A 14,576-nucleotide genomic window follows, 5' to 3' on the forward strand; every position below is an offset into this window, starting at 1 on the left:
TCCTGGAGGCTCTAAGTGGGTGAGTGGAAGCTGTGGCTTTTGTTACAGAATATTATTTAGAAGAAAAAGATGGATAAAGCTTACTCACCACAAGCCCCTGCAATAATTGCATTCAAATTCAATTCAGATTTGGTTTGAAAAGTCAAAGTAAGTGACAACACACTAAGAACTAAAGGTATTTGTCCACATTTTTTTTTTAAAGGAACAAGTTTAGAGCAGTAGTAAGTGGAAAGAAGTTTTCATCATTGAGATACTGTGGTGGTTTTATTGTGAATGATTAGCTTCAATCTGTTCTGTACACTTATACTAATTTGAAAAACATCTATGATCTAGATTGCAGATGGACAGAGAGAGCTTATAGAGTCATACAGTGTCAAAAAGAGACACTACATTGGAAATACAAGCATGGATGCTGGTTTATCATTCATCATGGCCAACCATGGAAAAGTAAAGAAAAATGATATTGTCTTTGATCCATTTGTTGGAACAGGTATTTTGATTTAACTGTTAAAGCTAGCGTAGAGACATTGCTTGTTTATATAAATAAGGGTCATAGTAATATATTTTTTCATAGTAATATTTTTGCTAAAAGGTTAAATGGACAGAATAATCTTTTAATTACTATTAGTTAGCGCCTAAGAGATAACCATATATTTGTGTAATAGCCCGTATTTAACACTTTTGCCACTTCAAAGATGAATTTGTGTATTTTTTCCCAAGTAAACCACTAGGGGGAAGCATACCATACATTGTAATCTCATACATTGTGGAAATGTTATGAAGCTATCTAGTTTATTTAAATAGGAAAATTCTTGGGGGGAAGAAAGACTTAAGTGACAAAAAGTGTGTTCATCTTTTAAAATTGACAACCATATACTTTCCTATCCCTTGTAAGTAACCACCTTTTTTTGTTTGCTAGTTGATTCTTCCTGTGTTGTTGTTTTCTATTTTTATTTTTGGTAGTGATTAGCAGATATATGTACATTTTATTTCTACTTATTTCTAACATAAAAGATAGCATACTATATATGTTGTTTTTAAATTTTCCTTTTTTTAGTACTTAACAGTATTTCCTGGAAATCACTTTCTATTTGTTCATAGAGATTTTCTTCATTCTCTTTTCCCCTCCCCATCCCCCACCCTCCCCTTTCCAACCATCAGTTTGTTCTCTGTATCTTTCATTCTTTCTTATAATTGTACCCCATGGGTGTATATATTGTAATTTAGTCAGACTGTTTCCTGTACTTGGGCGTGGGTAGTTGCCAGTATTTTGCAGTTACAAATAAGGTTTGCAATGAATAATTTTGTACACTTATATCTTCATAATGTATAAATTCCTAGAAGCTGGATTGCTGGGTTGAAGAGCGTATGCATATATAGTTTTGTTAAACATTACCAAATTCCTCTCAATTACATCATTTTACATTCTTGACAGCAATATATGAGAGTTCCTGTTCCCCCACAGCCTCACTAGCAGAGTGTATTATGAAGCTTTTGAAATTTTGCCATTCCATTGGATGAAAATGTATCTTAATGTAGTGTTAATTTGTATTTCTCTTATTATGAGTGAAGTGTAATAAGTTTTTATATTTTAAGGGTCATTTTTAGAACTTTTTTTGAATTATCTTTCATGTCTTTTGCCCATTTTTCTGTAGACTTGTTGGTCTCCTCAGTTTTAAAAGTACTTTTCATGTTAGGGATTTTAGCCTCCTCTTTCCCCATACATGTATATAAAATATTTTTTTCCTAGTTTTCCATTTATCCTTTGATTTAGCATATAATAGCTTTTTACCATGCAAAATTTTTCCCTACATCCAATTTATAGAGGAATTAAACTATGCATTTGGCTGGTACTTTTGTAGTCTTAATTTTTTCCCTTTAGATCTATGGTCCAGTTTGAGTTTCTTTTCTTATATGATGTGAAGAATGGATCTAATTTATCTTTTTCCAAATGCTAAGTCCTTTATTAATCCCTAAACTTGTTCTTAGACGTTAAGACATTTTTTCTGTGAAGTGAGAATAATTTTTTGAGATACATATGCATATATAAAGCTTAATATGCACACACATATATAGACCAGACCTTAAAGTTTAAAAATAGAGTTACCAGTAGAGGTAAAACTTTCTTCCCTTCATGCCGATTAGGCTGGGTATATTATGAAATGCTTACTTCCACAGCAAATGAGGTTTTTTTCACTACTTTTATTTTGGTAGGGAGTGGGGAGACCTGCCCCTAAATTACTTTATGGCAGCTCCTGAAAGTGGGTAGCATAGCCTGGTCATTTTACTGTTTATGTATATATGGTATAGTGAATGGAAAATTGCAAGAAGCCCTTTATAAAGATGTTGCTAAAGTATCCTATATAATAAAAACCTAATATGGAAATCTACTGAATGGCAGAATGATCAGTTGGTGGGGGACGGGGCTGGTGAGCAGGCAGCACCAGGCCAGCCAAGGCAGGTGTCAGTGGGCAGAGGGAGTGGACGGCAATTGGGGGGCGGTGGCGACCAGTGGTGGTGGGGCTATGGGGGGCGGGGCTGGCCGCTCGCTGGCCGGTGCCATTCCCGATGCACTGGTCGCCTCCCCAGAGGGACGCCAGACTGCAGCTTAGGCCCACTCACCACAGGGAGCAGGCCTAAGCTGTCAGTTGGACATCCCCTGAGGGCTCCTGGACTGCGAGAGGGCGCAAGCCGGGATGAGTGACCACCCCCAAGTGCATGAATTTTCGTGCACTGGGCCTCTAGTATTTTATAATTTGTGTTTGTAGTTTAAGTGTAGAATTAGGACTTTAGCTAGTTTTTGTTGCTTATGTTTTGAAACTGGTAATAGCCAATAGTTGTGAATAGACACAGTTCTTAAGCACAGCCTGTCCTCTTTCTAGGCCCTTTTGTCTCATTGATGGGTAGTACCTTCTGAAGGACTGGAGAAATAAGAAGCTCTGTGCCCTCCATGGCCATATGATTTTCTCAGGGTTATAGACTAGGGTAGAAAGCTTCTGGGAGACTGAAAGGAGAGACACAATCTTTTTATGCCCAAATACCTTTCCTTTTTCTGTGAGGCAGTCTGCTACATTATCTAAAAGCACATTATGAGCTGTAGAAACACACTTTTCTTTCCATCTTAGCAAATATATTGATTCTCATTTTAGTAAGATTTTTTTTAAAGGTGTGTATCTCTTTTCCTCACGGGGAAGATACATGTCATTGGGTCAATTCTCAGTAGTTAGGAAGCACTACTGTTCTAATATGAACATGACTAAAGGAGTGATCAGCATGAGTGTGTTGAATACATACAATGGCACAGGCCTGCCTCTTGTATGGTATAAGACTTGTGAATGGTATACAGCTCATACTAAGTGTACAGCTTTACTTAATTTAACTTATTTTGTTTAATAACAAATTTTACTTTTGTTTTTCTAATTGGTAAGCTAATGTATATTTACTTCAGTTGCTGTTGACCCCAAAGGGGACAGTATGGCATAGACTACCATGAGAGCAAATAGAGTTAGTTTTAAATCCTTACTCTGTCAGTTACTGTGTGACCTTGGGCAACATTCTTAACGTGTCTGGGCCTCACTTCCATCATTTGTGATATGGTAATAAGTAATACATTGTGAGGATTAAGTGAGGTAATATATGTCTATGAAATCCTTAGGAAATTGCATGATGCATGGTAGACATTCAGTGCACTGTATTGATTATCATTATTATTTTAAATTATTTTATTAAGAACTTAAGTGCCTTTTTGGTGAAAGATGTTAGATATAGCCAGTATGGAATGGTGATGATGAACAGTTGGGCCATGAACTTATTTTGTAGTCTCTTCTTTGGCTAATTTTTCAAAATATTCATAATTTGCAACCATTGGCAAATTATATCAGTAAGCAAGGAAATTGAGGATTAAAATGTAAACTTTCATTCTCTGAAAGTGATGAAAATAATTGGTCCAGGTGTCTGCCAGCGTAGGTAGCTGTGGTGTGATTTGATGACGGAGTCTGCAGCTGTAGCCCTGATCCTTCTCACCTTCCCTCACAAGTGAACCGGCTCCTTTGGCAGCTGAGAATCCTCCCAGGAACTGCTGTTCCTTTGGCTCTGCCTTCAGGGTGGCCCGGAGGTGTAAGGGGAGGAGTGTGGCTCCTTTTGAAATGCTATCATTGCGAAATGATAGGCACAGGTGCTGGGAAACTGGCCGTCCTGGTTCTGGGGGGACTAGAGGGAAAGGTGAGGAGAGAGGAATCCATCCCTGTGGGTCTGGGGAGCAGTCTCTGCTTCCCCTTGTGTCCACAGTTCTCCGTAGTTTCCTTTTCCTGAGTTTTATAGTTTATCTATGAAAATTTCTCTATTCTAGCAATATCCTCTTGCTTAGGCTGCTAGTTTAATTTATTTGAGGTTTTTTAAAGGAAAAAATAGATGTTAATAGTATCTCCATTTTTCTTCTTTTTCCTTTTCTTTCAGCAAAACCAAAGCCAGTCTCTCATTTTTCACACTTTGTGAGGCTTTCCACATAAATCTCTAAAGATGAAAATCAGGCATTAATTTCTTTGTCAGAAGTAAATTTTATTTATTGGGTCCTTTTGCTTATATATTACCCTAACCTTAAAGTGGTTGCTATTTAAGTAATGAGAAATCAAAACGCTGATTCTGTAGTATTTTTACACTTGAAAGCATGTAATACCAGGTGAGTCCATTACCTGCCCCTCAGCACTTCATCCCTGCATTTTATCACCCCTTCGTCCACCAGAAAGCTTTCAGAAAACTCCAACTGAGGTACAGCTAAATGCAAAAAGTGCTTCAATTTAATGGAAAGACACTAGATGATTGACAGTGGTTATTCAGTGACTAGATCAGAGAAGCTACTTTATAATGATTTTATTTAAAACTTTAAAAGCTTAAAGGGCACAGAGTTAACTAACAGATTATTCATCTCCTTGCAGCAGTGTACTCTAAATTGGGTCTGCTCAAAACTCACTAACCAAATGGATAAGGTTCTGTTTAAGGAAGCACAGGAAAGCTTTTCTGTTCCCTTGTCAACTAGCTCTTCTAGGTGAGTATCTGCCTTAATTGGCAGACTTGTAGTAATTCCTCATGATTTGGGTGAAGTGATTTTGTGAGTATTCCACCTCATCACATACAGTAACTTTCCCAAACAGGGACTGTTCCATTTGTAGAGTAAGAGTTATGAGGACCTACTTACCTTACCTCTCACACGAATGCTTTTGTAGTTATTAGTATGAGGGAACCTAGGCTTTGGCTTTTGCTGTGCTTTTAGTCCTGCATTCTCTTCTTCAGGGACTCCAATAGTAAGTAGCCAGTTATAATATTTTTCATGGGAAAAGTATTTGTAAGTACATGCTACCAGACTGTGTTTTAAATGGCTATGGGGGAACACTATTCATTTATAGATCTGGACCCTCTGGAGGCACTACCCATCTTAATTTTAGAGATTACATTTCAAAGTATATTAAGGAAATAGCCCTAGTTATTGCCCCTTGGCCAAGTCTGTGCACAGTCTAGAATGTACTTCTGTTTTCAGTTTGACTGACCTCTCTATAGAATAGTAAACAGAAAAACGGTATTAATTGTGTGTTTCATAGTAGTTATTTGGAACTTAATATTTATAAAATGAGATCATTGCTTTACTAGTTATAGAAATAACTATTTCTCATCCTAATATTTTAATTATTGCAAGGATTAATTAATGTCTTACATATTAATTATGTCCTCTTGAGTTATTTGAAACTCTGATTTCAGTACAATTGAGCCCAGTGGTCAGAATTTATTTATTGCCAGCTCTTTGTGTAGCAGTCATCTGCTCATTTGTAAAAAAGGAGCAAGATGCTTTGCATGGATCTCTCAGAATGAGATGAAAATAATGTCTAAATATACATTATTTTGAACCCCCCCAAGAGATAATTTTCTATAAGTATTGCTGTTTAGAGTAATGATGCCAAGTCATACATTAATTACCTGCTTTGTGACCGCTGTAGTGAGCATAGCTTAGGGTTTGTTTCTTTTCGTTTGGAGGCCAGGACCATTGTCCTTCTAAGATACTCTGCCGCAGCTAGTTTGTAAGAATCTAAGTGGAAGAAATAAGAGCCTGGGACTTTCTGGTTAACGGATGATAACTGGTTTTTTCCAGGTGGCCTTCTGATAGCATCTGCTCATTTTGGAGCGTATGTGTACGGGACAGACATAGACTACAACACAGTTCATGGCTTGGGTGAGTATGTTCTAGACAGTGTTGCAGTCTTTGCTCTTGTACCAAATGTGCCTTTAAAATAAATATTTTTATATGGTATTATACGTCCACTTTTACTGTTAAAAATGAAGAGTTGTGGTATAATACAGTTTTACTTATTACAACAATAAGACTTCCTTGGGTATCTGCTTTTTATGAAGTGATCCTGGGGGAACACAGTGATGAATAAGAAAAAGCCCTCCCTCACAGGTATTGTGGTCTTAGTAAGAGAGGTTTTTTAAAAGGAGGCGAACTGTAAGGTCGTGAACTTTAGGGTTGGGAGAGAAGAACTAGGAGAGAGCCATTTTGTAATCAGCATGACTGTGTTAATAAAACATACAGTTTCTATCTGAAGATTGCTTGCTTTTGAGGGGATTTTGGAAAGTAGTTTAAAATCTGGCAGCTTTGCTGATGATGTGTTATTCAGTGAAATTGAATCAAACTGAAAAAGTAATTCCTTATAGCTGAATGGTATTACAAATGTCAGGTTTCATTGATGATTTTAAAGTTGTTGGTATATACTAGTTAAATTATTGCAGCTAGAATCGCCCTTAAAATACTCTTTTCCCTTTTCCTGTTCAGTGTAAATTATTATATAGGTGAAAATTTATTATGTGTTCTTTTCTTTTGCTAAAACAATTTGATATATTGTACTTGATGACCTGTTTTTTTTCCTGTCTTGACTATAAGGAATTTAGTAATATTTATCATAAGGAAAATGAGTTGTATTTAATCAAGGTCACCTATTTAAGCTAACCAGAAAAAAATAGTCTTTGTCTGCAATATGTTAGAGTAGACAAAGTATTAGTACAGCTTGCTTTTAGTAGAAGTGGTATGTTTGCTTTAAGGAAATTGTCATATGTAATTTATTTGAATTTTTATTTATGAAAGTTGTGTTTAAAACTTGTTACAACCTTTCAGTGTACTTGGGTAGAATTCTGATGGACGTAGCATTTCCTCAGAGCTCATCCAAGATGCTCTTAGATATATATGTCCATTCTGATCTCTTACTGTCCTCAAATATCCTCAAGTTTCTCCTATTTTTAAAAATAGAAAACCTTTTCTGTCAATCCTGTAGACACCTTCTAGCTGCCATTTTGTTTTCCTCTTATTTTGCCAAAGTACTTCTTGAAAAACTAGTATTTTCTTGCTATCTCCCCTTCTTCATCTCTCATTCTCTGGTGCCCATTATTTGTCAGCTTTGATGCCTTCTGACAGCTCTAAGGCCACAGACTTACAGCATTTGGCAGTGCTGACGTTTATAAAGCCTCCTTTGGTCCCCGAGACAGTACTCTCAGCAGGTCGTACTTTATGTCCTTGGCTTCCATTGCAGCCTCTGCAAGGCCCGCAGTTTTCTTTGTTCTGTGTTTACACATTGCTTTTCTCCCGCATCTCTCTGCCCCCTTCTCCTGTCAACACTACATTGTGCAGTCATGTCATTCTTCTCTTGACATTTAAGTTTTGTTTTTATTGTGAAGTAGATCATTATACAGAAGAGTGTATAAAAATAGAATAAATATAAAACAAACACGTATATAACTGCCACCTAGGTTAATAATGTCATTCATTCTTATGGATTTAAGTGAAGTTTCTATACTGGTGACTCCTATGTCTGTATACTCTGACCTCCAACTACCTGCTGAATAGCTCTTCCTGAATGTTGTGTAGGTAGCTCACAAGCAAGATTGATGTATCTCAAGTGAATCACATCCTTTTTCCTAAGCTTGTTTTTCCTCTTGGTTTCTGTCATCTTAATTGATGGTATCCCATCATCCACTTTTGTCTCCTAAACTAGTACTTTTGAACAACTTCAATCCTGCTGTAACTTTTCATCTGTAATGTCTCCATCCGTGCCCCCCCCGCCCCTTTCTGATCACATGCATTTCCCAAATTAGCTTTCTTAGTTTTTGTTTCATTGATCTGATTCATCACTACATCAGACTGGTGCTAGAGGAAAGGGACCGTATTTTATTCAACTCTGAATCTTACTACTGTATGCTTTGAACTCATTAAGTATTGAATTAGTGTTTTAAGGCAGTTTTACTTGAAAAGTGACAGAACAATACCAGGCATCAGTACATTACTGTTCAAAATATATTTTTATAATAAGTTGAAATAAATGTTTACTTGTATAATAAAAGGGAGATTTTTTAAGTGAAAGCAAGTTTTATTTGAATAAATGTAGGTTTAGATGAGTTAAATATTACTTTGATTTAGTACTTCCTGTCTTTCTTTTTCTCTCATTTCAGGAAAGGCTAGTAGGAAAAACCAGAAATGGAGAGGACCAGATGAAAACATTAGGGCAAATCTCCGTCAGTATGGGTTAGAGAAGTATTACCTTGATGTCCTGGTTTCTGATGCATCCAAACCTTCCTGGAAGAAGGGCACGTATTTTGATGCAATCATCACTGATCGTAAGTTTGCTTTTATACAAAAGTAGGAGTAGGATTCGTTTCCTGAAGTCATTTACATTTAAAATACAAACTTCACACACACACACACACACACACACACACGATGCCAACTTGTACTGGTAGTCCCCCCACCCCTATCTTCACATAGTGAGAAGGAAAAAATTTGTGAATATAGGTAAGGAACCCATTTAACTAATAGTAAATAGTTTACTGTTTAGTTTTCATAAACTATGTATATTAACTTGTCATCCCTTTATTTCTTCAGCTCATTTTTTGAGGCATATATTTGTTTTGTGTTTGTTTTATATTTGGCTACAGTTGGTCACTAGTATACCCACTGGATCCAAAATGTCATTTGCAATTATGGTGTCAGATTTCGAAGAAGAGAGTTTCATGTATCACACGTTTTTTCCATGTGTAAGTTTTTGTGTTTTTTTGTAGTGCCTGTTTGCACTGACATCTCCTTTGTAGAGTTACAAGAAATTCTGTGGACACTGGGCTTGCGAACGCACTGAGCTTCAGGAATACACAGGAGAACTGTGCTGTGCCTCATGAGTTCTTGGGCTTTCCCGGCACCCTATATAAGAACAGATCTGCCTTTTCTAAAGTATTTGGCAGTAAATCTGTAAATAGTGGCAAGTGTACTCAACCCTTCCATCTCAGCTCACTTTAGTTCTTAGGTAACTTAGATGGTATGAAATCTAACAAAAGAAAAATTACCAAGGCATTATAATGTCAGCATGAAGATACTTTATGAAAACTGGGTAACTTTTTAACAGTCTACTTTATTGTTGCTTTCATTATATATTCACATAAAATATAGTTTTTTCTCTGATGAATTGAGAATAAATTGTATATATTGTGGTCCTTTACCCCTGTACTTCAGTGTGTCATTTCCTAAGAATAGGGATAGACTCTTAGATAGCAAAAGTACAGCTACCAAATGCAATAGTTGAATCTACAGTTTGCCATCAATTTTGTCAAATGACCCAATATCATTTATAGCATATTTCCCCTTCTAGCATAGTATCCTAGTATCAGGTATTGCATTAGTAACATGTCTTTTAAGCTTCCTTTAATTTGTAACACTTTCAACGCCTTTCTCTGTCTTATGACACTGACATTTTTGAAGAACACATGGCCTGCCTGTCCTCCCAAATCTTTTAAATCCAATGTTCTTTGTGTTACACATTCTCAGCTGGAATATTGCAGAGGTGACGTGTATCCTTCTCGGTGTCACAGCTGGAGGCACGAGTCCATCTGCCCCTCACTGGGGAGTAGGTGACTTTTGACTACCTGTGTTACCTGTGTTTTCTGTCTAGCTCCATATGGTATCAGAGAATCTACACGGAGAACAGGTTCACAGAAGGAAATCCAGAAGGGGATAGAAAAATGGTAAGTGAAAGCTAAATATGGTGTGTTTCTACTTTGAGAACAAGCATGTTGCTTCTTGCTAATTAACTCAGTTTTTAACAGCCTTAAAGATTTTTACTCATTTTGATTTTTTTTTTTGTCTAGTCCAGAAAGCCATGTTCCTGTTTCCTTGAATTATCATCTGAGTGATATGTTTTTTGACCTGTTAAACTTCGCAGCTGAGACCCTCACATTAGGTGGAAGACTAGTCTATTGGTTACCAGTATACACACCAGAGTATGTAACATTAAATTATTTTATTTTTATATGATGTTTATATATATAGCATATTTTTTTCACTAATTGTCTTTAGGATAAATATCTTTTTACTTAGTAAAATGGTAGTCTTTGTTTACCTACATATGTGTATAAAACTGGCCCCTTTCTCTTATTGATGGGATTACTTTGACCTGTTTATTTGATGTCAGGGGTTAATAAACTATGGCCGGTGGGCCACATACGGTCCTTAGCCTGCTTCTGTAAGGTTTTTGAGCTAAGACTGGTTTTATATTTTTAAAGGGTTAAAAAAAACAAAAAGAACAATATGTGACAGAAACATACATGGCCCACAAAGGCTAAACTATTTACTCTCTAGCCCTTTAGAGAAAAAGTTTGCCAATTCCTGTTGTACCCACACTGGACTCAGTGCCTGATATAGCTGCTGTTCAGTGGCTGTTTTTTCAGGCCACAAAGAGGTAATTTCTAACAACTTCACTGAGTGATTCATGTACCTACTACTAGCTAGCTTTAATAGATATTGGCTGTAATGATCGCATTAAATGCAAATGCATCTTTTTAAAAAACTAACACCAATATAAAAGCTATGCATATGCTTAAGGTCCTGATTATGTTTAACATTATTGATTTGGGTTTTATTATTCAGTAATTATTAATTGTAAATAGAGCTGTGATATCCACAGTGAAAGACAAGATGTCTTGAACAAGATGAGATCCTTAAATTGGAAAGATAGTAGCAAGATCAAAATTGGGCTATTCTTCAATTTGCCTTAGAAATCTTTTAAAAAAATTACGCAAGTAAGCTTGCTGCTGGAATTTAGCTTATCTAAGGCAAGAGCCATTTTTGCACAGACATAAATAAATGTTCTCTCTGAAAATATTAATAAAAACCCATCTATCAGTTCACATACCAGATACCTGGGATCTGGCAGAATGTTGGATTACGTGAACATAGTACTGGGAATAAAGAAACCAGTAAGCTAGCTTGCTTTTTACTTTAGAGAAGTCATTTCACTCCTTAGAATTAACTTTCCTTATTTCTAAAATGAAGAGGTTAAATGAGATTAACACTGGCAACAAAAACATAAGCTGAATCGGCATGAATGTGTAGCCTTCTTATCAGCTAATAAATAAATACATGGCTGAAGTTAGGCCAGGCTTTTGCAACTTCAAATGCAATGTTTATAAAACAAACAACAAAAAACAGCACAGCTTTCAACTGCCATTAAGAAAAGACAGACAACTTTAGCATTTCTAAAATGCTTTTTGTATAATTATGTATAGTGAATGTAAGAAAAAGAAAAATTACATGCTATAATCAAGTTCTGGTATTATTCCTTAATCCCAGGACATTTTGAAAAGTATAAGACATAGTAAAAACAAAATACTACCTAAAAGCTTAGTTATTTGTGAAGAATTGTTAGAGCTGATGATTGAAAATGGATTTTCTCACTCTCTGGTTTTAAAATGCAGTCAACAAACTTCTGTTTTTCTTCCTTGAGTCTAGATTCTCCCCACTCTAGTATATCAGATTTTTTACCAGTATCTAGATGCTCTGTATCTTTTCTCCTTTGTGTATTCTGTCCCCATTGCTTCATATACTCTTCTTCCCTCAGCTGGTAAAATTCCAGTCCTCTTTCAAAGCCTTACTTAATTGTCACTACTTCTGTGAACTTTTCCCAACCTTTCTCAGCAGAATTATCAGTCCTTCATCTGAGCTCTCATTGTTTACTAGGGGCCCAGTGCACAAATTCATGCACCTTGAAAGGAACTGTGGGCTGCGAGGCGGTAGGCACAGGGTTGGTCTCAGCCCATCCTCTGTACCCCCCGCTCGGCCCCTCCCGCCGTGGCCCCCAGTCCCCTGTCTGCCGGTAGCCCCGCTCCCGCTGCCGCCACTCCTACGTGCTAACATTGCCGGCCCCGCTTGCACCCGCTGACAGCATGGAGCGATTAGAGCCGGCACCAGCAGCGGGTGCAAGTGGCAGCTGCTGCCCCAATCATCCCTCAGGAGCAGGGGGAGGTGGAGAAGTCCTCAAGGACGATCAGGACCGGCAGCCGCTGCTCACACTCTGTGATGGCGCCGACTTATCGATACCGGTGCTGGGCACCGGCAGTGAGTGCAAGCAGTGGCTCCAGCGCCGGCTGTGGGTGTGACCGGGGCTGGTGCTGGCAGCAGGTGTGAACACCGGGCTAGACCGTGGTATGCAGGAGCAAAGATTTTTTAGTAACCACCAGAGGCTTGTCCTGATCACAGCGACTGGCACCCTGCCTTGGTCTGGCACCCCCCACTCACCTGCTCCACCATCTCACTACTGCAGATGCCCACCATGTTCCACACATGCCCCCTGGTGGTCAGCACACGTCATAGCAACCAGTTGTTCGGTTGTTCCGCCGTTTGGTCTACTTGCATATTAGCCTTTTATTATATAGGATTCTTGCCACTCAGAGAGATTTGCAACGTAAAATTACTGTAGACCATTGGTATTTGTGGGTTTATTATTCAAATTCATAACTACTTGAAAATGATCCTGAAGAGTTGTGTAATATTCCTTTGGACAGGGCGTGAGTTCCCCTCCTGTGTGACTGATGTTATAGGAGTTGCTAAGTTATTTGACCAGGTTCCACATGTCCATATAGGGTTGTTTTCTGAAGTGATTAGAAACCGTTTCTTTGTGAACGATGTCCTTTAATAGAGATCCAGTTGGTAGTGCTCATGATAAAAATGCTGACAAAGAGAAGAAACTTAATAAAGTGCCTCAAAGTAGGATTGGGGGATAAAATTTAATTGTAATAAAATTAATTTTGTGGCTCAGAGCAGTGAACAGAACATGTTTTTCATGTCTCATATAGGAAACAGAAAAAAGTGATTTCTTAAACTGTTTTCAGTAAGTGCTCCAATCAATAACAAATCTGTTTCTCAAATGGGAGGTGAAACTGTAGTAGTATTTCAAAATAGCCCGAGGCATGAAAATTCACAAGAAAATAAGTGATTTTCAAAATTGATTCATGGAAACGCTAGGGCCTATATATATATATAGTCTTTTTTGGCTTTTATAAAAATGTTAAAATGTAATTTGTATACCATGCAAGTCACCCTTTTAAAGTGCATGGTTTTTAGTAACCATCACCATTGTCTAATTACAGAGCATTTTTAAAAAAATAGATTTTATTGATTTTTTTACAGAGAGGAAGGGAGAGGAATAGAGAGTTAGAAACATCGATCAGCTGTCTCCTGCACACCTCCCACTGGGGATGTGCCCGCAACCAAGGTACATGCCCTTGACCAGAATCGAACCCAGGACCCCTCAGTCCGCAGGCCGATGCTCTATCCACTGAGCCAAACCGATTAGTGCTACAGAGCATTTTTATTCTCCCCAAAGAAGCCCTGTGCACATAAGAAATATCTATCACTTCAGTTCCTGGCAGCTGCTTATCTGTATCTGTGGATTTGCCTGTTCTGGCTGATTTAGGTTTTAAATAGATGCTTGGATTGTAGAGGAAAGTAATCAAATGGAATTAAGATAGGATGCTGCAGTATCATTATAGTCCAGGCATAGTACCATTTATAGCTTCCATTTAATAGTTTGCACACAGTTCATGACTATGAAATAAATTAGTAAATATATAGTAAAGAAATTTTACTTTACTGCTGTTTTTTTAGATGGTATTTTGGGAGTATACTGTTAAATTGATTGTCTTATTAACATAATAGAGTAGTGGTTAAAAACAAACTTGTTAATGATAATGATGACCCAAATGATGTACCTTCCTGCTTAAACTTACAGATCAAGTCAGAAAGAGAATCTAAAACATGTAAATATTTTTTTCTGCTGTTAAGCCAAACACTGGTGACTTTGTTTTAGCAATTTATCATCATTGAAGTCATAAGTATTAAAATTGTATTGGTTTTGTACTTCTGGTTTGATTTATAAGTTTATTTTTTACTTTATAGTTATATAGGGTATATAAGCATAAGGAATTTATCTCTAATTTATGTTTGTATATATTTAAGTAATGTTTTAATAAAGATGCTTTGTCATCTCCACCAGGAAATAAACGATTTTTTTCCTTTGAAAGCAAATTTTTTTAAAAAAATATATTTTATTGATGTTTTACAGAGAGGAAGGGAGAGAGATAGAGAGTTAGAAACATCGATGAGAGAGGAACATCGATCAGCTGCCTCTTGCACATCTCCTACTGGGGATGTGCCCGCAACCACGGTACATGCCCTTGACTGGAATCAAACCTGGGACCTTTCAGTCCGCAGGCCGACG

General features: G+C 37.2%; 1 protein-coding gene across 6 annotated transcripts in view; it reads left to right on the forward strand.

Annotated features, from left to right (window-relative positions):
- TRMT11 (tRNA methyltransferase 11 homolog) overlaps window positions 1–14,576 on the forward strand; it is a 40,728-nt gene that overhangs the window by 10,356 nt on the left and 15,796 nt on the right. For all 6 annotated transcript variants that reach the window (XM_059700261.1, XM_059700262.1, XM_059700264.1 and 3 more), the window contains 5 exons: window positions 334–490; window positions 6,140–6,220; window positions 8,488–8,652; window positions 9,975–10,047; window positions 10,171–10,302. In XM_059700261.1, coding sequence (XP_059556244.1) covers window positions 334–490; window positions 6,140–6,220; window positions 8,488–8,652; window positions 9,975–10,047; window positions 10,171–10,302 — 608 coding nt within the window. The remainder of the gene's footprint in view (window positions 1–333; window positions 491–6,139; window positions 6,221–8,487; window positions 8,653–9,974; window positions 10,048–10,170; window positions 10,303–14,576) is intronic.

The sequence above is a fragment of the Myotis daubentonii genome, chromosome 6, assembly GCF_963259705.1.
Source record: "Myotis daubentonii chromosome 6, mMyoDau2.1, whole genome shotgun sequence".
Lineage (NCBI taxonomy): Eukaryota > Metazoa > Chordata > Mammalia > Chiroptera > Vespertilionidae > Myotis > Myotis daubentonii.